Source organism: Thermoascus crustaceus (assembly GCF_041956765.1).
Source record: "Thermoascus crustaceus strain CBS 181.67 unplaced genomic scaffold VTN00scaffold_8, whole genome shotgun sequence".
Lineage (NCBI taxonomy): Eukaryota > Fungi > Ascomycota > Eurotiomycetes > Eurotiales > Thermoascaceae > Thermoascus > Thermoascus crustaceus.
The window spans coordinates 678466-705083 of record NW_027192534.1 but is presented as its reverse complement, the minus strand read 5'-3'; the positions used below and the strand labels follow the sequence as shown (position 1 = coordinate 705083).

The following is a 26618-nucleotide window of genomic DNA, read 5'->3' as shown; positions in this document are numbered from 1 at the left end:
CCCATGCACGCAAGCCATAGGATCCCTGGGGGGATCTCGGGGTCCACGGGTAACGATACAACGTCCTGTACGGCGCGGTGTATGGCTCTCAGGCGTCTGTCCCGGCCTTCGCGCGGCCTGCCGCCCGTGAGGCCTGAACGCTGGCTGGCCTTCCTGTTCCTGGCGCCAAGAGGGGGGGGCATGACGGGTCCTGTTCCTGACCTGTCTTTGGCCGTCACGAAGTACCGGGTACCTGGGCTCCAGCGGTGCCTCCCGTACACTTCATCCGTGTCGTGGCGTACCTGGAACCGCCCGCGGGCCGCCAGCAGCCCATCTCCACGCCAGGCCCATACAGAGCGCCGCCGTAACATCAATACGGCCTCCTTTCCCCGTCCTCCGTCATCCACCGAATGTTCCCGTCCCATGCAGCGCATCCTCCGTCGCTTGCCTTGCCCCCAGTCCCAGCGATCTCCGATCAACCGCCTGGCTCGACTCCCCCTCTTGTTGTCTTCCCCTTCTTTTTCGCTGCCAATCTCTTCATCCCCATCTCCACCCGCCTGACCATTCCTTCTCACGGTCTACTCCGTACCTGACTTGCTTCTTCCCATTCTCTTAATCTCTCTCATACACTCTCTCACACTCCCTTCCTCTCCTTCTGTCTGTCAATACACGTTCATTTCTGCTTCTCCCACCCATCTCGCCTGTCTTTCCGTATCTTTACAGTACATTCGCTCATTTCCTACCATCGGTGACATAGCCCTAATCGCTTCTTCACGCAATATCAATCTGCGTCCGTCATTCCGGTTAATAGCATCACCTCCTGTCGCTCCCTTAATGAAATAGGCCTGTTCCCACAGCTGCCTGCAGTGCAGCACCTAGGTCTCAGATTCCTTCGCAGCATCCTCGATTCTGCCTTTCATCTTCCACACAGCCATGAGTTATCTGCATCACCCGTACGCATTCAGCGGCCATGCCGCCCCGCCAATCGAACAGCCCGTCGGTTATGAGGCGGCGATGCCTCCTGCCCCCATGATGACCCCAGCGGAGGGCTATCTATTCCCCCATCCTCCCTACGAGATGGCGGAATTCTACCCGCCCCCAGGCGACTACGAGGAATACACAGAGAACCTGTCCCGGCCACGCTTGACCAAGGAGCAGGTCGACACTCTCGAGGCTCAGTTCCAGGCTCACCCAAAGCCTAACAGCAGCGTCAAGCGTCAATTGGCAATACAGACCAACCTGACCCTACCTCGCGTTGCGGTTAGTGGAGCCCTCTCTCTTCTCTATTCCCTAGCAATTTGCTAACGATTGGCGCAGAATTGGTTCCAGAACCGACGGGCAAAGGCCAAGCAGCAGAAGAGACAGGAAGAGTATGAGAGAATGCAGAGAGAGCAGAAAGAGCAGCAGAAGGGTGAACAGAATAAGTCAGAGTCTACGGAGCAGCCTAGTGAGAACAAAGAAACCCCAGAAAACGAAAAACAGCAGCAGCAACAGCAGGAGACCACTCCTACACAGACATCTACAGCTTCTGTGTCCGGTGACCAATCGAATTCAAAGACCCCGGGTAGCTCTGCAAAGTCAAAACATCAGAAGACAAGAAGTGAAGCATGTCGAGAGGCGACTTTTGCATCACTACAGAGAGCGCTGAACGCGGCTGTGGCAGCACGAGACCAGTTCTCTCATGAAACGGAGCAGAACGTTCCGCCGCCTCAAGCCTCCGGCATGGAGATGTCCCCACAACAATCCAGCATGTTTCAATCCGGCGATGGTTGCCAAAGCACACTGAACCAGCCCTTTTCGGAATGGGGAAATAACAGAGATTCCTCTGTCGCTTGGACCCCATCTCAAAGTCCTGAGGAGACCTTTGGATTTGGCGGTCTGAATGCGACACAGTTCGCCTCCGCGGACAACTCCCTTACTGTCCCTCAGCTGGAGAGCCCGCCAAACCAGGGCGCGGGCAATGAAGAAACGTTCGGTAACGTACAGTTTGGTCAACAGGCTGGTGGATGGGGCGGCAATCTCCAGACGCCTACAGATGGGCTTCCTGTTGATCAAACCGGCTCCGAAAACGTGTACAGTCCCATTCAGTTCTCTTCCATGCAGACGCCCACAATTCCCGAATCTAGGCGCGGTTCATCATCGGAAGAGCTTGCAGACTCGCTGGGCAACATTGGCATCAACACAATCCGGCAGTCTCAGAGCATGTCACAGCTCCCACATCGGATGGATGGAGCTACATGGAGACATACCGAAAAGGAATTGGACATTGCAGCACGAAGAAAACGACCCAGGCCAGCTGCCATTGGGACTTCCGGATCGACTCGGTCACTGGTGGGGCCTTCTTCCATGTCTCCTACGACAAGGAACCCCAGCTTCGGTGCTGGCCATGTGTTGAGACACGTAAAGTCAACGCAGAATCTCGGCTCCCGCTATGCTGGTGTGAGAAAGCTTTCCTCAGCCCAGCGGTCACCATTTGGCATCTCGAGTTTCGCAGAAGCCGGTGTCCTGAACTCGGCAAACGCAAACATGCTTCCGCCGTCCGTGTCCGCTAGTTCTTTGGCTCCCCCTACGCCCTTAACACCAGAGGATCTCCAGAACCTGCTTCCGTCCACGCCGAGCGAGAACAAATATTGTGTGTCAGGCCATCGGAACCAGTCCCAGCTCTTCCCCACAACGCAGCCAATGCAGCTCAACATTGCGTCTCCCCCGTCCACACCGTTGACGACAGACCCCTTTTCGCAAATGCAGTATCAGAATCTAGCACCACCACTGTCGGCCCCTGCTCACTGCACATCGTTCCCAGAGTTCTCGCCATCCAGTGGACCCTTGACAGGAAGAAGCTGGGCAGATGCGGCTCCAATGCCTTCCCCAGAAAACTCGTCATTCCAGTCTAGCATCCACATGCCACAGCCGACTCACGTCTCACCAATCACCTATGGGCAGTCCAATGACCAATACAACCAAGGCATGGATAACTGGCAATTCTCGAGTTCCTCGCCCCCTCTTGGCCCTATCAGTGAATCCAATACGTCTGGTCCCACGACGATTGGAGACCAGAAAGCAACCGAGTTTCTGATCCACGAATTTCCAAAGCAGCAGGAAGCCCACCGCTTTGTTGCGCAGCAACTACCGCCGCAGAAGCCCAAGAATTACACATTCGCGAACCAAACTCCAAGTGATTTCTAATAACGAAATTTCTGAGTGGAATTTTGTCCAGATTCATGCTGGGCCAACGTAGCAACACCTGTCATTCACGTGTTCCCATATGAGCCGTCACATACGCTATCTCTGATGCTATCTCATTGCGACCTATCTACCTTCTCTTTCACCTTTCAGATTCTCTCGGATATACCCGCCTTTCTGGAAACATTTACTTATTTATACGGCTCACCTTATATATCTAGACCGCAACGTCTGGGGCATCCATGTATTATGCTCACTTCTTTCACCTACATTCTTTTAATTCTTTTCCCTCGATGACGAGGTATCAACAAGGTTGACCTAAGGGTTCAAAGTGCACTCTTTTCCACCGGATATATCTTTAATTTCGTTCTTCTCCAGCTGACTTTTGTCTTGATTGGTGTTTGGACCTTGTGTTCCTTGAGAGTCGGTGGGTTTGTTATCAACTTTTGGGGGGCGGCGGGCTATCGAAATTCCATGTCACGTATCTAGCGCTGCCATATACTGCCATATACCTGGTCTATAATTATATACATAATACATATGAAGTGGGTGACGACATGTAGCATCCACAAGACACATCACTTGGCATCTTCTAGGGGTTCTCTCTTAAAGACGTCCTTGGTCTCGTTTCACTCTTCCTTGTAGCAATAATGCAAGGATTGCTGTCTCAAACATCTTGGACTGCGCCTCTGACTTATTCGAGATGGTAACTTCCGGATGTTAACTTCAAAATGTAGGCAGCTCGTTTATTCGGAGTGCACCAGAAGTCCGAAAGCCCAGGACGAAAACGGTTACATGACACGAGTAGGCACTGTCAATCCATTCCCAATGCTTCTTGGTTACGGAGGACTTTTTTTTCATGGACAGCCCGGACAGGGGTGAGACGTCAGATAGCCAGACCGTGAGACAAGCTGCGGACATGGGCTGATTGCCTGATTGAGTAAGTCGGCATCATCTTTCCCCACTCAATCCTCGTTTGCGAGTCAAGGCGGTCGGCAGATCCTAAGTTTTTTACGTCACTAACATGACATGAAACGGCCCAATCTAAGCAGATCCTGAGTTAAAGCCTTTAAGGTGTGATGTACGCGACAGCCGCGGGAGGAACAGCGCTTGAAAAACGTGGCCGTGGACAAAGCTCCCTGGGCTCCTCCCATATGCCTCCACGTGCTGGACTGGTTGGCGCCATGGCGGCGATGGCGTCGATACAGAGGTATACAATTCTCAGTGGCCCGATTGGTCAGGAATCGTAACGTTCCGGCGTCTGTTCTGCCCATATTGCTTTCACTGATGCCCTTGCTCTCGTCTCCAGTCTGGCTGCTATGCTCATATACACAAACCCGTTTTCTACCCAATACTCTCCTGATTGGACGCTCTCCGTCAGATGAAAACACTACGGGTCGTTCTCCGTTTGTCTATGCGAGCAAATGCGATGGTACGTCACGTATTTGGCGATTAAGTGCTCAGAAGAATGACTTCACGGTCAAACTCGGCCTCATCGACGATCGATCGTGCTGATCACGGCTCTCCTGGTCCAATTGGAAGTTGGCCCCCGTTTTCCCGCCCGGGTTGTTGATCTTTCTGCGGATTAGGAAGTCTCCCGGACACGTGATGTTGGCATAATGGCATCACTGCCTCTGCTGGTTATTACCCCCAGTATCCTTTCGCTGAGACCCCGTGGATTACTTGTGCATTCTGTTTGTTCACTGTTTAGCAGTGCTACTACTGCTCCCGGGCTAGACTGCAGCTGCACCACCGAGCAACAACATCACCCCAGGCCAAGAACACGACTCTTGTAACGCATCCACCCGTCTGGACGGCTTACCTAGATTAGCTCGTCAGCTGCTGACGCGGATCTTCAGAAGTTTTCCCGGTTTTTGGCTTCTCTCCCGCGGAGTTTCATGAGACTGAGACGGCGGCCGATCAAGCAGTTCGTTCCTTCGCGAAAGCCACAATCCACATCTGCGACCGACCGAGTGCTGCGTTCACGGAACACTTAGCTCCGCGCAGAAGGAACGTCCGGTCCAAAGACCGCGCTGGATAGCGCGTTCTAGAAGCATGAAAGCGGCAGAATCCGTCTCTGTCACGGACCACTCTTGCCGGAACAGCCATCTTCAAAAAGTCGAGAGCCCCCATGTTATTACTTATGATTACAAGATTCAACCTCAGCACGGGCGACCCTCATCTCCGTCAACCCTGTCGTTCTTCAGCTTGTGAGGGCGGAGCCGGCGGAGGCGCCTAGGTTTTTAGATCTTAGACATCGTCATGCGCCAGTAACGACCGGTCAACTTCCGGTCATATTTGCACTGTAACTTACATTTTTTTTTACCCTGCCTGCCCATCTATGACGTGTGGCTTATCTCTACGGCGTACTCCTGATACGGTAACTCTGCATGTGTGCTGTTCCTGCGCATATGCATCCGCAAAGTCGATGACAGGTATTATTATTACTCCTCTAGCTGGCACAGTACAGGGATTAAAAGGAGTAATATTGATTTGATGTACTCCGTGCTATACTGAAATAGAGAGTTAACAGCTCATACGGTCCACACGACCAACGGGTACTGTTGCGAGTTCTCTTCAACTAGCAACGAATTCCTAGGTTGACTGGTGAAATTGGATGGTACCTGATGGAGGATCTGAAAGAAACAAAGCTACCTACAAGAGGATGAGAGGTAACGCCGGCGGAAGGGAAGGGGGGGGGGGTTTACAGGAGACCGGGAGGTCCTTATTTGGAATGGACCGAATTAGGAAGCCACCGCCATATCTCAGTATTCTGCACAACCATACGAGAGAGTTGTCAAACAGTTCGATCCGGTATCTCCCAGTTGGAATTTTCATAGCGGTGGAGGCACTGCATGTGGAATTCAACAGACTCGATGCAGTACAACACATCCCAAGTATCATACCGTTGCAGAACACTAAGAAAAGAAAACACTTTCCAGCAGCTGATGTCCAGAATGAGCATTCCATTAACTGCAAATTCAAGCACCAGTCTGGCCAAAGAAGAATGCCCGTGAGGAGAGAAGTGAAACTAGAAGGACTAACTATTTCTGTAATAATAATGACTTGAATCCACAGAAGCTAGGTCCGTTGATAAATGTGCTGAGATAGGTACCTACGGTACTTTCAATAGCAAGTATCATCATTTGATATAACATTCACAGTGAACCAGATCCTGCTGATGGCTGGCTGTGGTAGGTAGGTCCCTTCCAGCAAAGCAATGTACTGGACGGAGACACGAGACGACTTTTCACCGTGTATGTTGAAATGTTCTTATCATCAATCTATTGTCAATATCTGCTGCAGCAAGAAAAGCGAAAAATAGGATGGGACGGAAAGGGGATCTGAATTGGGGAGTGAATTTGACGGAATCGAGTCCGATCTTCATCTTTATGCGTGGGAGATTGCCCATGGAGTGGATTCTCAGTGCTCCCTAGGTTAGGTAGTTACCAGTCTACTTGCATAAATACCAGGCAGGTACTTATATGAAGCGGGTTTGTACATGCCTAACATGGTGGCAACAGTAGTCATCATGCCTGATCTATCTACCTAGCTTATATACACCCATGGACGCTGCTACGCAGGCAAGAAAGTCCCTTCAAACCCTGGCCCGAAACATGCTAGATACAGAGGATAAGCAAAATGCATGTACATGTGTAAGTGAGATGGATGCCTTCCACCCCCAGTAGAGGTACCCAAAAAGTTATCACCCAGAACGCTGTTGATAATACATTGAAAAAAATATAGTTATATAAACGCCCATTTTAGCCCTCTTTTATCTGGTTCATCATCTTTTCTTAAGCAAAAAAAAAGAAAAAAAAAAAGAAAGTAAAAGAAGAAAGGAGAGGAAGAGATAACAATAGGTAAGGATTCGGTATTGGACCTTGAGGCTCTGCTTTCTTTCCCCAGTGAACAACATCATATATATAACCTTACCTAGGTGTACTACTCTGTATTAGTATATCAGCAAACGACTATATTTAAGGTTGTCTTTATGAGATACTATTAGCCTGGGTCCTGACAGGGGACAGGGCCGGATCGGGCCGGACCGCACCGCATGGAGCTCAAATAAAATCTGAAACAATACACGCGGTGGGACAAGATGGATAGATACTACTGATAGAACAAGGTTCGCGATCTAGTGGTCACAGTCTACATATATGTATATGGTTTTCGGTGGAATGGAAAATACGTATGTACCACGGATTAACATTATCTTAAGAGCTCTATTCGCAAGTCCATTGTCAGGTCGAGAGCAATAGATGCTCATCCAGTTCAGCTCGAGTAGAAGAATATACAGAAGTAGAACTGAATAGAAGGGATTAATTTATGTTAGGTTATGCTAGGTAGGTAAATTATGGGCACGAAGTGGGTAAAAGGATATATCTGTCCCTACCGTACCGTAGATTATCATAGTCTGGGAAGAGAAGAGGGAAAAGGAAGAAGTAATGATAGTAGTATAGTAGTATGCATCAAATACCACAGTTCACGATAAGAAGAGGAAAAAGGTAAGTTCAAGACTAAAACATACAGGATAGGATATATCGGTGGGTTCTCGAGCCATCCTCGCCGCTCCACGTCACATACCATACCGCAGTTGGCAAATGTACATAGAGACCCAGACCTGACATTGAATTCAATTGAAGAGAACTTTACTACCGTGCCAGACAGACGGAACGATGAATTAAAGAAGACATACACAAAACGCACACACAGCCAAGCCAGTACACAGTACAGGACAAAAAACAGACACGGGTAAAATAAAGAGCCCATTCTCGTACCCTCTCTGAGACAAGAAAAAACGATGGCATAATCGCGTCACATACCAACTGCCAGCCTGCGCCTTTCAATTCAATCAAGGTCGATTGAAAGCTCAGGTACACTTTCAAGGCGGAAGAACCACGGAGCACTGCAATCTGTAAATATGGACAAAGAAGAGAAAGTAAAACACGAGCACAGAAAAGAATCAGAGGATCTCAGCTGCGTGTAAAGGCAGAAGAATACGGAAGACGGTTGCAAGAGCGGAGGATACGGGATGCTAGACAAAACAGTATAGAAATGGATATCAAATAGGAGGACTGGCCGACCCAAGGAAAGAGAACCCCAACCGATCTGTCCCGGCCCTCTACGAACGATATATCATAAATGTAAGGGAATTCCATGCTCATACAGCCATGGGGATCTGCTCAGAAGGAAAAAATAAGGAAAGCCGCGAGTACAGCCTCCAAGCTTCCACGAGAACAACGAAAAAGGGAATAGAAAAGGGGGTATAAAAGAAAAGGGTAGATCAGATCATCATTAGTGATTACCCTCGACAAAGAATGGTATAAAAACCGGGGGTATAAAATGCAGCAGGAAAATCACAGACAAGCTTTGTAGAGAAAGCAAAACATTGAAATATGCGTTCGACCCAGGTAGGAAAAATCGCTACAATCCTCCCCTTTGACGCCTCACATTCCATAAACGCCAGTCCTTGTGTGGGAAGTTACCAATCGTTACCATGCCGGCCGTATTTTAATAACCAGACCATCCTCCCAATGGACTTCCTGACTGACCCTGCTGAGGTTGACCAGGCTGCATTGGTCCACCAGCGGCGGTGGGCCAGCCTGGCATCCCTGCTCCTCCACCCATTCCCATGGCAACTCCGGGCTGTTGAGTCCCAGCAAGGAACGGTTGACCAGGACCTTGTGTCGAAGGATACATTGCTCGTGCAGCAGCCAGTGTGGGATATGCAGCAGCAGTTACCCCTGGATACCCAAGGGACGCCATAGTCTGTTGCTGTGTCTGCGGATGCATTTGAATACCTTGCGGCATCTGCTGCGGTGGACGAGGCTGGTTACGCGGTGACTGAGAGGGGTGGTGCTGCTGGGTATGGGGTGGAAGAGGCGACGGTGTTTGCTGAGGATGCATCTGGGCCGCATACTGAGGTATGCCCACAGGGTGCGGAGAAGCAGACATCGGCGATGGTTGAGGCGGCGGCTGACCCCACATCTGCTGCGGCTGGGAGGCGTAGCCGAACGGGGGCGTCTGCGCCGAACCGGCGGAGGTTAGAGACTGGTTGGACCTTTGATGCAACAGGTCGGGTCGGATTCCTTGAGGCATGCTCCGGATCGGAGACTGTGCGATGGGGTTGGACTGATGCGTTTGCTGGGAGTATGCTGCTTGATGGGCCATCATCGGTGTCTGGTTTGGCATAACATTCTGCGGCTGGCCAGGGTTCATCATCCCCGAAGGAGGCATTTGGGGCGATTGCAAAGACTGCGACACAGCAGCGGTTGATTCAACCTGCCCCGATTGAGGTTGCGATGCGGAAACCGGCACCTCGCGTGGCTTGGAATAGAACTCGTCAAGTGACTTGTGTCGGAAACTGCGCTGCTGATTCAAGATCTTATTGAAATCGGCCGTGTGCGACGCTTGATTAAGGATTTCCGTAGCCGAGCTGGGCTGCGTACGGTCCTGGTACGGTTGCCCCGTCATTTCCTGCCTCGGGCGCGGGATGTTGCTGTACTCCCTGAGCCTGGGATCATCCGTAGTAGTCGGCGCCAAAATCATAGGCAGCGGCGCCAGTGTTTGGGGACCTCCCAAGCCGGGAGGCAGTCCAGGCATTCCCTCGATCGCATTGCTGTAGATGACATCGCCGTGGCCGAGGTTGGGTAATAGGCCGGCGCTTGCTGCTTCTGCAGCGGCAGCATCCCTGGCCTTTGCAGCGCCTGGTCTTTTCTCACCGGCCAGATCCTCCTCGGTGAACCCTTGCTTTCTGGCCTTGCTCTCCCAGTAGTCGTCGCGCACTCTCCGCCCGTTCACGATGACCCTGCTTCCAAATTGACGAAACATGGACTTGGCAGTGACGATCGCGATCTGCCTTGACCGGTAGGAGTACGGAAGGATATCCTGCTGGATGAGGTCGTCCTTCTCAGCCTGTGTCGCGATGATCTTGTAGAGCGACCGATTTTTGTTGAACAGCAGATACGAGTCGCGATAGCCCAAGACACGGGCGCATTCTGTCGCCAGCATGAAGAGCTTATCGCCCCTGTTTGGGACCCGAAAAGTCCTGCATTTGTATTGCCGGCCATCCTGTGGGTAACCCAATGCGTCGACCTTTTTCTCTCCTGCCTCGTCGAACTCCTTGGGAACGTATTCGTCGCCGTCCTGGCTGAGTTGGTCCGTAGTGTGATCTCTCACGGTTGGTAGTGCCTTGACGAGAGGTTTTGTAGGCGTAGTCTTCGCGGTCGGCGACGACTGTGGCGGAGAAGCGTTGCCCTGCTGAGGTAGGCTCTGCGATTGCATGTTGGGCGTCTGCGCCTGAGCTGGAGCGGTAGGTGTCGTCTGCGCTAAGGCCTGAGGGCTTGTTGTGGATATGCTGTTGCCTGAGGATCGTGGCGTCTTTGGAGGTCGTCCACGCTTTCGACGACTTTGCTCGTCTGGATGAAAATCCTTGCATCAGCTTGAAACCCTTCGCGACTACCGACGTGAGAAAGGCAAGGAAAAAAGAAGAATCTTCAGCGGTCTCCGGCGCATGCGCGCCGGCGACAATACCCTGAGCATATCGCAGCACACATACCATCATCATGCTCTCCTTCTGGAGGTAGCTCTCCATATTGCTCCGGAGTGCGACTACGCTTGATGCCTCGCGGACTCGTGTTCGGTACGGCGACAGGTGTTGCTGGAAGTGCAGCTGTTACAAGAAAAGCAGTCAGCATGGACTGATCGCGATAAAGAGGAGAGTGCGACTGATGATCGAGACGAATGGTCGTCCATCATTTTGCGATTGAGGATGGAAGAAAAAAAAAAAAAAGTGTGTGCATCGCAGCGCGACGGAGGGAGAAAGGGCCAAGTCCTACCTGCATTGTTCAGGGCAGCGGGATTGATGGTTCCTGAACCATCAACTAGGTCCCCTCCCATGCCATTCATCGGAGCGGAGACGGAGTGGGAAGTGCCATACATGGCGGGCCAAGTGTTGACGGGATAAGGCCGTGGAGGCCGTTTCGCGCGTCAGCGAGCGCGGGTGGACGTCAGACGCTCGAGTGAGCCTCTGGGTCTGGGGGGATTGTTGCGCGACAGGGTGATGCAACGATGCAAGCAATCCGAGGATGGTTTGCGCAGATGTCGCATGCAGCTTGGGACCGCGGACGGCGGAACACCGGGGGGAGGAGCTGAAGGCCTCGCACTGGACCGAGCTGAACTGCACGTGTACCGCCACAGGAGGCTGTGACAAGACTTTTTCTTTTTTCTTTCTGTGACAGGGCGAGAGGAGAGGACAAGGCGACCGAAGGGGGAACGGAACACGGTGGATACGGCGACTGGAGTTGAGGAAAGGTCGAGGGGTGGGGGAGGTTGTGTTTGGTTTGGGGAGGGGAGCGGGAGGGTTTGCAAGACCGGCAGCGACGCGCGACAAGAGCAGAAAAAGACTTCTGCGTTTCTTTTGGCGGAAGGCTGAGCGCCACGCTGACGTGATTGGGCTACCCGGATGGAGCGGACGCGCGGGCTTCAAACAAAGGCCGGCGGAGAAGCGCAGGTGTGCAGAATGTCTAGACGAGCATCGCTCTGCAGACGGACGGCGGGAAAAGCTGAGCCAGAAGAGCGCGGCGGTGGCGGGTAGGCAAGCGATGTTTAGTACCAAGAGCGAGCGATCGAGTCAGGGTCGCCGCCGCAACGCTGTGGTTCACGAACCGAGAGCAAGAATGGAGGGGTGCCACCGAGACGACTGGTTGGCTGCCGACGTCGTACGCGACGCTGCAAGAGATCTGTCCTGGTCTCTGAGAAAAAGAGGGGTTTCCAAGTGGGACACGGGGATCAGGCTGGTTGCTCTTCTGCGCTCTTGCGGCGCGCAGGCAGAGAAACACAGTCGAGTCTCGACCAGGCAGAGACGTGCGTCCCCAGTCGGCCAGAGCAGCTCAAGCGCTGCGATGCTGAGCTCTCACAGGCGGCTTGCTGGCTAGGCGGGTTCGAGCGGATGGACGAAGCTGCCGGGACCCTGGACGACGAGGCCGTGGTGTGTTTTGGAGAGGAGAGCCGAGGAGAGAGAAGGACTGGTTGGTGGAGCCCGAGGTGGTTTGGAGGAGTGGCAGCCCTGTATGGCCGAGGACGACGCGAAGACCGCACCGCGCAAACTGGACGACGATCGCGGTTTATCTTATCGTCTGCGGTCTCTGTATAACCGTATAACCTTCCAGAGACGATACTGACAATAGTAATATGCACTCTTTTTTCTCTCTCTCCCTCTCTCTTCAGTCTCTTCGACGTGACCTCGGGTGCTGGACACGGTCGGGTCTTGCCGCTTCGGGCCGGTCACGAGACTTCCCTCGCTTACGCCGCGGTCACGGGATCTGCAGCTTTGGCGTCTCGTCCCGTACCGCACCGTACCGTTCCGTATACGGCTGCCGTGCCTTAGCCCTATCGCGCCCGATCGGGATCGGGTTCTGTTGAAGCCTGCGATAAAGATGGGAATAAACAATTTCTCTTGCATATCATCGACGGCGATAGATAAATATATCCCGTTTTCGACAGGCATGGCACCTCTGACGCCAGCATGCATTCTCCTCGGGCTCATCCGTTGCGGTCCACCGTGTCTTCCAAATCTCAAAGTCTTAACTCCAATCATGCATTTACTGCAAAGTCCACATGCATCAGATTGCACCTTTCGCGCTCTCCATGGCGAGTTGTTGCAACGTCGGATCCGGCTGATCGTACTGTTGCCACTTCCCATCTCTCGGTTACCGTCTCTCTATGGATCTCGTTCCCCAACCTCCCTGCCTTATGGATAACTCCATACAGAATTCCGCCCTATCAGGTTATCTTCGTTCGGATCTGCATCTACAGGGTCTTCACTAGGGTTCCATCCCCGGCTATCTTCCTGGCCGTGCATAATATCCTTCTCGTCGTATCTGGCTTATCCGCTCCGCGTCGGTAAACAGGGACGGCGCCAATGCAAGCTGTCTTGCTAGCAGATCAGCTTATGTGCGCGCTTTCTCCCTATCCCAGAGCGAACTTCAGCCGTCATCAGCTTACTCCCGTACTACAGCGTACAGTAGACCCAGGACATATCCTGTTTTGTAATCAATCAGATCGAATGACGAAAGACCTCGCATCCTCTGCTTAGATAGGTAGCGCGCTTTCCTCGACATAGTCGGCTTGTCCTGTAGTATGATGAGTTTCCCCTCTTTTCGTCACTACTTGCCGTTGGTGTGGGACATGTATGATCCACTGAGGACTCTCTGGAAATCTGCGATATCTTCTGATCTACAGTAATGCTGGAGACGCCAAGACCCATGGATTCTGCCTTTTTGCCATTGCAGATCCATCCCCGCGTCCTGTCCTGCGCAGTGGCGTCTTGTCCGTCCTGCCTGAGAAAGTAGGAAACACGCCGCTTCATGGATCATCCCTCTCTATATTCGGGGATTGTTATAGCTCTTTCTGACAGCTGCTCTGTCGCTCTGCCGGAGCAGTGCAGTTGGTTCTGCAATTTTTCCGAACCTTCTCTTGACCTCATCTCATCTCCTGTATTTCTTATTTGGAGATCTAAGATCTGCATGTAAAGTGGTACCTAATCTCCCACCTGATTTAGGGACTCGCCTCAAGTTTCGATTCTGCAGTCAGTTTCGGCGTCTTCTCCACTACTAGACATCCCGATGACCCTGGCAAGTCAGTAGCCAGTAGAGTTTGGCACCGTCTCGACTTGTCCGTGGAGGGTCACTTGAGCGGGAACTAGAAGTCGATCAACGGTCCATCTCTAGACCGGTTCGAAGTAGTTTCTGAGCCCGGGGGTGTCAAGTCTAACCCGGAGGAAACGCTTGACAGACCATATGATAGATTAGCGTAGTATCGCTACTGTCCTTTATCAGCACCATGCACCCGGAGAACAACGCTCCGCGAGTTGATAATGGAGGGAGCCCAGCTCAACATCAGGATGGAAACAGCTGTTCGCCCCTCCTGAAACAGCAACTGATGAGGGGAGACAGAGAGAGCAAACACGAATCACAACGCCCGCCGTCGCACTAATCCTTTCGAGCCTCGTGATAGAGGGGGAGAGGGCGACAGCGCCAAGCGGTCCACAAACGACAGTCGGAGCAAAAGACAGCGCCTAACGGGGCCTCGTGCCCTTCCGCAGCATCGTACAAGTAGTAGTGCTGCAGCCGTGCACCATCGCGATCGGGGCGTGCATTGCAGTAGTCCGCGCGATCCATGGCATGGAGCATGGGGGGTAAAGGCGGCCATGGGCGCGCTGCAGCGCTGCTTCGCCCCGCTGGTGTTTCCCTGGAACAACGTGAAACTCAGCATGTCACTCACGACCCTTTCCAGATCCCACGGCACGCCAAGCTTTGATTTGCACGTAGTCGACTCCCGCCCGGGCCGGTCCTACGGCCAAAGGCAGGGTTTGTGAAGCCCAATGCATGGTCATTGCGAACAGTAGCGAGTCCCTGACAGCGGGAACACCACCTGCTGATCGACCTGATCCTCGCCTGTCGGTTCACCAGCTGGCCCGTGTTCCCGTTGAGCCCCTTCATAGGAGGCCCTACAGCGCAGTAGTTACGGAGGACTACATGCACCACTCTGCATCCGGATATCTAAGTCCTCATGTCCTCCGCTTGGACAGGTTGATGAGATCCGAATGTGTATGTATGTATGTACTGTACAATACGGTACAAGATCTGGCTATGCTCTCAGGACACAAGCAAAACATGCGTTACGTGAAACGCAACGATATACGCGATTCTGGCCGTGATACGACGGGGTTCGAACTTCCCAAAAAATAGGCAAGAGGTTAGGCAGTTGAGCGACAGAGAGACCAGATAGCCGGCTACTGCGCCTTCCAACATGCTTCCCAGGTAAGACATCCAAGAACAGTATTCCGAGGGAGAGAAAAGCAGAATTCCCGCAAATCTGGACCTCAATCGAAAAACAGAACCCATCCTTATCTTCCTGAGACATGACCTGTTCACCTCGTACACTCCCCGAAACTTGGGGATGGGACTTAAGGCCTGCGGTTCCTGCGCATCTCGGACAAGGTTGTGCGTTGTGTTTGTTCCATATCAGGCAATGCGTTGTATTGCAACCCTGAGAGCTGAAGCCCGAAGCCCTTGCACGAAGGCGCCGGGGAAAAACCAAGGAAATGATAGAAAGTTACTAAGGGCGTGTGGCCACGCGTGACTTTCGTCTCTATCGGCATTAGTTATCTCCATCTTGCCTTGTGGTCAAATCCCGACGAGCTTGACAACTGCCAGTACAACGGCTCCCGGACCAGTAAGGAGACAGAACTTGCCCATCTCCAGGCATCCAGAGGAGAGTAGCTCCCTGGATGATGTAAGAGCGTCTGTGCGATGGAAGATGGATTATTCAAGCGGCTTCTTCCCAGAGGGGGCATATGACTCGACGGTCCATGAGGGAAGCAGGGTTGCGTCTCTCCACGCGCACCTCCTTGATCTGTCCGCACGCGTCTGCCTCGTGAGCGAGTTTTCTGTGGCGAACCCGCTATCGGTGTGTGTGCCGTGTTGCGGATTTTGGTCTTGGACTTTCGAGTTTTAAGATGAGACATGACACCGGTTCTTGTCGAGCGCCCCGCATGGAGCGGCTCCCGGTCTTCAAGCAAGAGCAAACCGCATTTTGTTTCGGAAACATCAATATCAGAGCCGGTAGATGCATTCAACAGTTCTCAGTTTGGAGACATCAGTCCTACCAATCGTATGCTGCAGCCTGCTTGTCCAACATAGGCTACACAGCCCGTGACATCTCCACAGCATCTCCACCATCTGTTGTGCCACGGAATCGACCGAAGCAACCTTTTTCCCCGGTTTAATTTGCAACTGTCTTTGCCAGAAGGAGCAAATAGAGGCCCGCTTCAGCTGTCTCCGCCTCTAAGGTTGTAGACTTTGCCTGCGCCAGTAAAGAAACATTTGAGGCACGGCTGCCAGGCAGACTGCAGGACCCTGCATTGACAGAACTAAACTTTGGCGGGCTAGAACCCCTCTGCGTTGCAGGACGGTGAGTTATTTTAGGTTACTGTTGGTATGACCCGTCATTATGCTCTCCGCTTCAGGACCGGAAACGGGCCTGGGACTACTATTGGTGAATACCTAGATAAGTATATGTTAGTAGGCAATCGGATGAAGCTTGTGCTCTGAAATGGGAAGACAAGCGCGACGTGCTTGTAGCTCGTACTGAAAGATGCAAATCGGAGGCTTTCATTTGTTAATCCGAATGTGTCATTCCGATAGATAGGAAGGTTGAATAGAGGAAACCGAAGAGATCCCACTGTACAGCAGGGTAAGATCCCCTACCAGAGCCTACCATGAGTGGCAAGATTGATGAGGAACTCGCCCAGAAACAGCAAAGCTGGGAGGCAAATAAATGATGACGCGGACACCGGTCAAACGTACCAGAACAATGCACTATATAGTGTGAAACACAGTTAGTCTTCTTCTACCTATAAAGAACTGATGCCGATCCAAATCTATATTTGCACTGAGTATCCTGAGCTTTTCTCACTCGTCTCAAGACGTCAATCCATCTTGCTATATATTTAAATCGTCTATAAAAAAGATGACCTGTATTTCTTTGCTAGATGCTCCCTTTCCCCTTCTCCTTATTATTGAACACCTTAGAGCTTGGGTAGTTCAACAAAACCCCTTCTAAATCCTTGATAGCTGAAGTATCTCCCGTTAGATACTTCTCCTGGGTACTAATACCCCCCATTCCTTCCCTGAAGAAAGCTTCCACAATCCGATCAAAACGCTCTCTGCACCGACGGAGCTGTGAGACAAACATATATCCTCATCGTCAGCACCCAAACCGCACGGAAGCCAGAATCCGAAGTGACTTTTCGCCGGCTCGACGCCGCTACTACCATCTGGTAGCGGTAAGTAGTGGTGGTAGACCTTCACGCTCGCGCATATTTCGAGAAATCCTCACTCACATTGGGATATTCCTCCTTAAACATTCGCAAGCCCTCCAGATCGTACTCTCCAAAGATACCTGACCACTCCTCCAGATCAGATCGTATCGAGAATCTTATCTTATCCAGATCTTCTGCCGCCCCGTACAATCCGTCGCAAGCCACCGAATATATCCACCACCCAGCCTGTCTATCTAACTGCAGCGGAATCCTATCCCGAAGCGCAAAATCCTTACTTCCATCCCTCCCCAAAGGACTCAAAACACACAAGAAGACACATAACGAATACCCGTATCCCTCGATCCCACCGCCATCAAGTCCCATCGGGACGGACTCACAAGCATCTCAGATCAACAACAACTCCCCTATCCACAAGCAATACAAACAAAGACATACCCGGATCGCAGACTGCCGTCGGGCACGGCAATACAGATTGCGGAGAGTTTCTCGCCAGTTGGGCCTTTTTGACGTACGCTTCGTTGTGGACGTTCAGGTCTGCTATTGTGCCTTTCATTGACGGGTGTTGCATTTGGATAGGAGCCTCTTCAGTGAGGAGGTTTTTTTTGTTGTTTTTGTTGTTGTTGTTGTTGTTGTTGTTGTGTGGGAGACTTCTCCCTCCTCAGAAGGTCTACTAGGGTCGTAATCGCTGTGCCGTAGAAAATTCGCCTGAATATTATTAGCTGTTGCCTAGTTCGTAGTACTACTGCTCGAGAAGAACCAAGGATGCTTCAACGAACGGGAATTCGGGATACCGAATAATTATAAATCTTAAAACCGTACTAGTAGTTCTTTGGTCTTGGTCCGGAAAGCCAATGAACCTAGCTCAGGGAGATCACGATAATATAATTATAATATTCATTAACAGAGTTTGGAAACCTACAATTGAATTTTAAGATGGCATGATATTATGGCAGACAAACCATGTAATCTCCTTACACATCTGAACTCCATTAGTTGATATGATCCCAAGCCCTTAGAACATTGTGGTATAATAATACCCATCCATCCATCCATATCCAAGAAACTAGAAACAGAACAATCGGCGCAATTGTGGACGCTTGAAACACACTAAAACGCAGACACAAACACCCATACCCTCCATCCATCAAGCAAATACAAACAACCAGACGGTAGGCCACATGAAAAACAGAGCAGCAGAAATATCAGTCAAACATGCCTCAGAAACTCCTTCCCTGTTATGTGCACACAACAACCCTGGACAGTAGTAGCAATGGAAACCAAAAGATGACATGATGCCAACAAAGAAACAACTTGCCACGGACGCCAGAGGATTGATTATAAAGCCAGCTCATCGTCATCGTCATTCCAACCCAGTTGCTCGTAGATAGATTTCTCAGGGGTCATCGAGCTTGCTGCCGTGGGGGCCGCCGTAGAAGAGGGACCTGCCCCGCCCTTCACAGGAGTATCGAAAACTCGTGGCGGGGAAGAGACTACTGGAGCTTCTTTCGCGGTAGGGGCTGTCAAGCCTAGTCCGAATCTTGGTGGAGTTTCTTGCACCATCGAGGGCATGTTTCCCGATGGCGTCGGTCTGTTCTGCTGAGTATGAAGGAAATTAGAGCGCCGCACAGGGGTAGATGGCGCAAAGTCTACAGCTGAACGAGGCGGTGGTGGAAGATGTGGAACTTTGAATGGATCGTTCCCATGTTTAGAATCTCGCTGCAGACCGTATCCCCCCTTGATCATAGAGACCAGAGAATTTGGGGGCTTTGATGAACCTTTTGTCGGTGTCTCATGGACTGAGTTGATATCACGACGACCGAGGTTAACATTCAGAGGAGACACCGCAACTGACGCTTCTGTGGGATGGTAGTCCGACCGCACAGCAGATGCAGGAACCATCGATACATCGCTCTCAGACGGCGGAGTATCCTCTTTCCTGATGGACGACCGCACCGGACCTCTAGACAGCGCTGGAAGTCCGACAGAAATGTCCTTCTTCCTGGAACCCTTAGGTGTCGCCATGACCTGCACACCTTGACCCAACGGATTGCGAACGGGATTCTTTGATTTCCTCGAGCTGCCGCTGGATACCCTTCTCTCCGCAGTCTCTGCGATGTCCTTCGCGATAAGTTCTCGGTTAGGCTTCCTCAGAGCGTTGATGGCGGCATCGAGTTCCTTCTTCTGCTCCATGAGCATGTTCATCTTTTTCAGTTTGGCCTCGTGCTGCTTTGCGACAGCGTTCAGGTCGACTTCGCGGTTATCCACGCGCTTTGGTTTTTGGATTCCACCCCGCACGCTGGTGTTGAGCAACGGTAAGGACGGTTCCATAGACTCACGCTTGACTTCCTGGACCGAGGGAGCTGTGTTGGACCGTGGAAGAGACGGGTGTCGTTTGAGGGAAGCAGTCTTCTCATCCGTCAATACACGCTGTAATGTGCGACGCGACTTCTGCGGCTGTTGTTGTTTGGCCGCTGCTGATCCAGACTGCATCTTCGACGAGCTCTTCGAGTGGGCTGGACGAGGAGGAGAGTTTATGCTTAAACCGCCAAGTTTGCGTTTAATCGACTTGCATTGCTCTGGGAGACGTGCAGCATAGAAGGGGATAATAACTTCCGTGCAAAAGTCACGAAGCATATCACTTTCCACTCTCTTGCCAGACAGATGATTCTCGTCATCAGCTTTGGCGGCGGAGTCTGGGATGACGGTATCTTCGAAGCTGACAGCATGCCAGATGCACAACCGATCCAACAGAAGCTCAAGAAGAACGTTCAGGTCCTGCTGCTTTTTGGATTTGGATTTTTTCACACTCTGCCCTTGCAGCAAATCGTCATTGACAGACTCTTTCTGCGCCCCTGAAGAGACTGATTCCAGGGCAATCGTCTCTAAGATCAAAAGGATCTGGAGCTGGGTTTCTCGCACACGCAGTTCGGCAATATGCCGTTTCGCTTCTTGTTCCCTCGTGGTGGTAGTAGATTCTGCAGTTTCCGCTACACTTCGGCTCTTCCACCACTTTCTAATAAATTCATCTTCTTCCGAGTATAGACCGTCCTTGCCTAGCTTTTTCTTCTTGCTTTTCCGCTTCTTTGTACGCGACGTACTTTCATCATCCGATACGGTCAAGGCAATATTCTGTATCATAGCTGGCAGAGTTTCCTTGTACTTCAGATCCATCTTCTTCACAGGAAGGATAGCCTCTCTGTAGAAGTCTGTAAGGATCTCAGACTTCGCTGAATACGTCTGGTCGGATGCCTGGAATACTGCACGACAGCGCGCTAGAGGTCCTTTTGCAAAGTACGCCACAGATGTCTACACAAAGTCAGTTATAGATCCTCAATATGGGAACCGAGAGAGGCTTTACCTTCGATATGTAAAGAGCCTCAAGGTACTGAGACCTGAGTCCATCAAGCAGCTCCTCCGGCGACTGCATGGCGTCTGATGCGTTGAAACTCTCATCTCTGCCGAGGCTCGTCCGGGACAGCTGCATGGCGGCGTCGCCTTGTTCTTCAGGAGGCGTCGGCGCGCCGCCCTCGGTGCTGAAGCTCCTCTCCATTGGCATTGGGTCAGCGGTAAGCAAACCGCTTTTATTACCCAAACCATCAGAGTCCGTAGGATGCCCATCATGAGCTGTATGTGTCGCGCCCAGACTTGCAGCAGCTTTCTCCCCAGGTCCGAATGCAACAGAAACGTCAAGACCAGCCCACTTCGTCGAGGACCCGACATTTAAGACATCTTCTTCAATCTTTGCCGCGTCCCGCCAATTGATCACATTTTCCGCGTCGGATGACTCGCATAGGGGCGCCCGCTCCGTACCTACGTAACTACTCCATGCCTTGGCTGCGACGAACAGGTCCCCTTCTCCAACCCAGTGGCCCAAGTTGCAGAGAGCGTATACCCCTCTCTTAACCCTCTCTATAACATATAGCCCGCCACCGGAAGTCAATCGCGCCGTCAGCACGGTTGGTTCACCGCATTCTCCTAGGTCATTCTCGAGATCGGGGATATTGGCCACGAACAGGTGACCGGGTTGGATTGGTGACGAGCCTGAGGACACATCGAGCCACGAAAGTGGTAATCTTGAACGCGGGAGAAGAACAATTGGTTCGAAGGTAAGTGCTTTATCTGACTGCGAGGAGTCATGGGCCTGATAGACGGCAAATCGATTAGCAAGGGAGGCGCCTATAATGTACCATGGAGAGAATGAACGGTTTGATTTCACGAACCCGGATGCTAAAAGAAGATGTATAGAAATCTCTCGAATCACCGTGACTCAGCTTGCGCTTCTTCGACGGCGGATAGAAGTCATGGTGCTGGTTGAGGGTGATCGAGCTCGTGGATTGAAGGACGTCTGGAGATCCACGAGAAGCCATTAACGCGTCTTTCTGGGATGGTGCATTATGTATCTCGATACAAAACCGCCGGGGCTTCAAGTAGACATATAGACGCACGTGGGAAATGACGGAAAACAGCGTCTCTGCAACAAATGTGGAGGGAATCTTTACAACGAACAGTCTTGGGGCTCGCACTGATGGTCAAGTGGGAACCGTCTGGCGTCACGCGTCGATTCTGTCAGTGCGCACCCTCAGCCCGCGGGGACTCGAGTACCTCAGCAATCCATTACTAAACCAGTCTCTCAATTCGCTACGAGGGATGCAAGAAAAAATGAAAACATAGGCATTATGACTATTGGCCCCTCTCAAATTCTAATTTTTGAAACTAGCGAGTTAATTTCTGTTCTGTTGAAGCGCAAACAGTCAACAGGCCCACCAGAGCTACCTGCCACTCTCCCAAACAACAGACATCCCAGACAAAAGCACAACAGCCTCCTTCGGAAGCAGTTTAGAAGGATGAATAAGTCGTCCTCTCTAACATTCCTAAATATATCTAGATACAGGTGGATAGTCTAGGAAAGTCTAAGCCAAGAGGAGACAAGGTGTTGAAAACCTTAACTTTCGCTCCTTGAAACGCCATCGTTCCCATGCCAGCCGGAGAAATTGGTATCATGTTGAATTTTCATCAAGCCCACCACATTCAGGCTTAAATGCAAGAAGAGAAAAGGAAGACACACATAGACTTTTATATCTATCACTATGCTTTGAGTTGTTGAAAACAAAGCAAATTCATCACATTCATCAGACAACCTTCATCATGACAGGTGGACAACATTCCACGCTTAGAACTTGAGGGTCTTTGGCTTCTCCCATGGGAAGCTCTGGTCGGTGAAGTGACCGTTCTTGGCGGTCTGGTAGTAGATGGGCTTAGCAAGGTCGAGATCCTTGACAATGACACCAGGACGGAGGTCAAAGTTGTCACGGATGATCTTAACCAGCTCGTCGGGGGTCTTGGACGAGGTGCCGTAGGTCTCGACGAAGATGGAGAGAGGCTCAGCAACACCGATGGCGTAGGAGAGCTGGACAAGGCAACGGCGAGCCAGCTTGGCGTTGACGAGGGACTTGGCGATCCAGCGGGCGACATAGGCCGCAGAACGGTCAACCTTGGAGTAGTCCTTACCGGAGAAGGCACCACCACCGTGGGCACCCCAGCCACCGTAGGTGTCGACGATGATCTTACGACCAGTAAGACCGGCGTCACCCTGAGGACCACCGATGACGAACAGACCAGAAGGCTGCAGATGGTAGATGGTGCGGTCATCGAGGAGCTCGGCCGGGATGACCTTCTCGATAATCTTCTCCTTGAGCTCCTTTCTCACGGTCTCGGTGGTGACCTCAGCGCTGTGCTGGGCGGAGATGACAACGGTGTCGACACGCAGAGGCTTGACAGCACCGTTGTCGTGAGCGTACTCGATGGTGACCTGGGTCTTGGTGTCGGGGCGGAGCCATGGGATGGTTCCGTTAACGCGGGCCTCCTTCATGGCACGGTTCAGCTTGTGGGAAAGCAGGATGGTCAATGGCAGCAGCTCAGGGGTCTCATCGGTGGCATAGCCAAACATGATACCCTGGTCACCGGCACCAAGCTTCTCCAGGGCCTCATCGTAGTGCAGACCCTGCGCAATGTCAGGAGACTGCTGCTCAATAGCGACAAGGACGTTGCAGGTCTTGTAGTCAAAGCCCTTGTCAGAGTGGTCGTAGCCAATGTCCTTGATGGCACCGCGGATGATCTTCTGGTAGTCAAGCTGGGCCTTGGTGGTGATTTCACCGAAGACCATGATCATACCTAGACAACCCGGTTAGTCACTCCCCTCTAATACTCGCACAAAAGCGTATGTCTGACTTACCAGTCTTTGTAGCGGTCTCACAGGCAACCTGTTAAGAAGGCATTTGTTAATGTCTTCTTCTACGCCATCTTACAAGAGCTGAGGTGGGGTAAGGCGACGTTAGTACCTTGGAGAGGGGGTCCTCCGCCAGGCAGGCATCGAGGATGGCATCGGAGACCTGGTCCCTACAGAGACGATCAGTCAAGAGGTTCTAATTGAGCTCAGGGGTACTCGGCCACAACTTACGCCATCTTATCGGGGTGACCCTCTCCGACGGACTCGGAGGTGAAGAGGAAAGTACCCTGAGGGGTAGCACCGTTCGAGAGGCTGCCCATTGTGACTGTTGGTGGTGAAGATTGGATGAGGATGAAGAATTGGAAGGAGGAACGATGAGAGACGAGGGGGATGAGGGGAGGTAAAAAGGAGCGGAGAGAAGGAGGTGGAAGAAGAAAAGAGCGCGGCGGCTGGTGCAGGTGGGGGAGGCCCGGCTTATAACAGGGGACGTGCATCCGAAGGCCTTGCCGCCCTCATGGCGCCATCGTTGGGCGGTCGGAGACGGCAGAAAACATGCCCCTCCTTGTCCGCTGGAAAAACTCCCCGACCGTGCGCTGCGGCGGCGTCTGAGATACGTCTAGCTCTTTTCGCTCCCCTTGCGTCCGTATCCAGCTCCTCTTCTTCAGCCATCTCCCCCCGAAGCTGATCGTGACCGGGATCCGTTCACCGAGCTGAGCGTCGCGTGCGTCTTTCGCCCATCATGTCCAAGTTCGGCGTCCTGGTGATGGGTCCCGCGGGCGCGGGCAAGACGACCTTCTGCAACGCTCTAATCCAGCATCTGCAGAACACCCGGAGGAGCTGTTTCTATGTCAATCTCGACCCGGCCGCAGAGACCTTCAGCTATGAGCCCGACCTGGACATCCGTGAGCTCATCACGCTGGAGGATGTGATGGAAGAGCTGGGCCTGGGTCCCAATGGCGGTCTGATCTACTGCTTCGAGTTTCTGATGCAGAACCTCGACTTCCTGACCCAGGCCCTGGACCCACTGAGCGAAGAGTACCTGATCATCTTCGATATGCCCGGTCAGATCGAGCTGTACACCCACATCCCGATCCTGCCATCGCTCGTGTCGTTCCTGTCCCGCGCCGGCCCGCTGAACATCAACCTCTGCGCGGCATATCTGCTCGAAAGCACCTTTGTCATCGATAAGGCCAAGTTCTTCGCCGGCACCCTGAGCGCCATGTCGGCCATGATCATGCTCGAGATGCCGCACGTGAACATCTTGAGCAAGATGGACCAGATCAAGAACGTGGTGGGAAGGCGAGAGTTGAAACGGTTCACCAACGTCGACGTACAGCTGTTACAGGACGATCAAGGGGATCCAGAGGCTGCCGAAGGCGACCCGTCATCCAAAGATCTGGTGATGAGCGGTAGCTCATTCAAGCAGTTGAACAGAGCTGTCGCACAGCTGATCGATGATTTCAGCATGGTATCGTTCCTCCACCTTGATGTTCAAGACGAAGACAGCGTAGGCGCGGTGCTCAGCCATATCGACGATGCTATCCAGTTCCACGAGGCGCAGGAGCCGAGGGAGCCTCATGATGAACAAGAGGTAAACTATGAGGATGTGGACATCTGAGCCAGCGATGTACGATGAGAAATGGATCCATCAGCGGAACTCATGTGAAGGTCGCAAATCGAAAGCCAGCGCGTCAGCAGTGACTCACAGTGCATGTGATGGTCTGTATTGACGAAGAGCTTGGCGACTACTTCCCGAACAATCTCACATGCGTTGCTCCGTCTCAGGGCGGTCTACTGTTCGGGAAAGACTAATTCTGCCCCGAGTACATTCCTATTCCCTCTTCAGGCAGTGAAGAGGTCGTTAATGCAAATGAATATGTGCGAAAGGACAGATGAAAGCGAACAACCAATGGTTCTGAGAGGGAGAATGAGAGGCAGGCCGCCTAGTACTCCCTTCGAACGATCAGAAAGAGGAACTCAAATACTTCTGGCATTAGACCAGATGTGGCATCCAAACCCGATCCATATCATGTCATCTAGACCATAAACGCGGGACAATCCGCTTACCAATACCAAGGGAATAACGGACAACCCGTGAACAGAACAGAATAGAAATAGAGCCCGAGTATGCGGGAATGAAAAGAACGCCCAAAACACCAGACTCCACGAGTATTTTCAGGAGTGAATTTCCCCCAATTCATCTTCCATCGTAGAATAGATTTTTCCCATTATCCAACGCTTCATCCGAACACACTCTGCATAACAGCAATCAATCTTGATCACAGACAAAAAACTCATCATAGACCCCTCGCTGCCCTTCCGGCATCATACCTCGAACCATATCCACCATATCCAGGACCATACCCCGCCTGCCGCCTCCCCTGGTTACCATAAGACCTCCCACCAAACCCACCCTGTCCCCCTCTCGCCTGAAAATCCTCCACAAATCCCTCCGCTACGCCCCACAACCAACCCGCATCGGCACTCGCCTTCTCCCACCCGACCCGATACACATACCACGCCACGCTGAGCACAACGCCCCAGAACAGCAGCCGCAGCGCAAGCGTGATCCAGAAGACGACGACGCGGCGCGCGTAGTCGAGAACTTTCAGCGAGACGAGCAGGATCAGTGCGAGAAGCAGTACGGAGACGAGGTCCGGCGTGGAGGAGGCCAGGAGGGTCGAGAGCGGGCGGATGATGTAGGGGTCGAGGTAGGCTGTGCGGAGGTGAAAGAGGTGCGACGACAAGGAGGTTGAGGTGAGGGATTGAAGAACGGTTTGGTAGCTGTAGTTGGAGTAGTCGGTGGGGATGAGTGGGATGATGCGTTCTTTTTTTTTTCAAAAGCCATTAGTATTAGATATAATTATCAAAGAGCTGGGTAGTGTGGAGATAGGCAAGCATAGGCATACCTTGTAGATACTCCATTTTGCGGCACCTATCTGACGATCCACGAGAAGATAGAATGCCAAAATGAGGTCCAACCTGAGCTCAGGCTACCTTTTGCGACGATCGTTGAACGGCAGCTTTTGCGAGATTTTGTTGTATCAGATATTGCAGAGAGAGTTGTTGGAGTCGACGGCGATGGATTACGAGAGAATAAAGAACGAGAGTAAACGAAAGATCTCCAAGATGAATGGACTATAAATAACCACAGAGATAATAGCGCGCTCTTCCAAAACAGCAGTGTGCAAGTAGAACAATGCGTTGAAACGATGCCGCGATCCGTCAAAACTGGTGAGCTGGTTTTGACCTTCCCGTTGCAATGGTGGTGGTTTGGTTACTGCGTCAAGATAGCAGCTTCCGCGCCTAGATATGCGAACGGGCGGTATTCACCGACACTCTCCTTGTTTCCTTTTCAAATGAAGCCAGGAATTTATCACC

At 52.0% G+C, this 26618-nt stretch overlaps 6 protein-coding genes across 6 annotated transcripts; 2 read left to right on the top strand and 4 right to left on the bottom strand.

The window, feature by feature from the left end:
- Nucleotides 1-912: 912 nt before the first annotated feature.
- Nucleotides 913-3165, top strand: VTN00DRAFT_9825 (uncharacterized protein; the record flags this gene model as incomplete). Its single annotated transcript, XM_069436823.1, has 2 exons — nt 913-1239; nt 1297-3165. 2 exons carry the CDS (start codon nt 913-915, stop codon nt 3163-3165), a joined length of 2196 nt encoding a protein of 731 aa, XP_069284424.1.
- A 5511-nt stretch (nt 3166-8676) lies between these two features.
- Nucleotides 8677-11106, bottom strand: VTN00DRAFT_9824 (uncharacterized protein; the record flags this gene model as incomplete). The annotated part of the gene is made up of 3 exons (XM_069436822.1): nt 8677-10583; nt 10724-10837; nt 11004-11106. 3 exons carry the CDS (start codon nt 11104-11106, stop codon nt 8677-8679), a joined length of 2124 nt encoding a protein of 707 aa, XP_069284423.1.
- A 7240-nt stretch (nt 11107-18346) lies between these two features.
- VTN00DRAFT_9823 (uncharacterized protein) lies at nt 18347-21378 on the bottom strand (the record flags this gene model as incomplete). Its single annotated transcript, XM_069436821.1, has 3 exons — nt 18347-20317; nt 20370-21152; nt 21232-21378. The coding sequence occupies 3 exons, from the start codon at nt 21376-21378 to the stop codon at nt 18347-18349; spliced, it is 2901 nt and encodes a 966-aa protein (XP_069284422.1).
- Nucleotides 21379-22181: 803 nt separating this feature from the next.
- On the bottom strand, nt 22182-23557 carry VTN00DRAFT_9822 (uncharacterized protein; the record flags this gene model as incomplete). Its single annotated transcript, XM_069436820.1, has 4 exons — nt 22182-23182; nt 23244-23271; nt 23350-23407; nt 23469-23557. 4 exons carry the CDS (start codon nt 23555-23557, stop codon nt 22182-22184), a joined length of 1176 nt encoding a protein of 391 aa, XP_069284421.1.
- A 419-nt stretch (nt 23558-23976) lies between these two features.
- On the top strand, nt 23977-24855 carry VTN00DRAFT_9821 (uncharacterized protein; the record flags this gene model as incomplete). Its single annotated transcript, XM_069436819.1, has 1 exon — nt 23977-24855. The coding sequence occupies one exon, from the start codon at nt 23977-23979 to the stop codon at nt 24853-24855; it is 879 nt and encodes a 292-aa protein (XP_069284420.1).
- Nucleotides 24856-25534: 679 nt separating this feature from the next.
- VTN00DRAFT_9820 (uncharacterized protein) lies at nt 25535-26162 on the bottom strand (the record flags this gene model as incomplete). The annotated part of the gene is made up of 2 exons (XM_069436818.1): nt 25535-26064; nt 26147-26162. The coding sequence occupies 2 exons, from the start codon at nt 26160-26162 to the stop codon at nt 25535-25537; spliced, it is 546 nt and encodes a 181-aa protein (XP_069284419.1).
- Between the last annotated feature and the right edge of the window lie 456 nt (nt 26163-26618).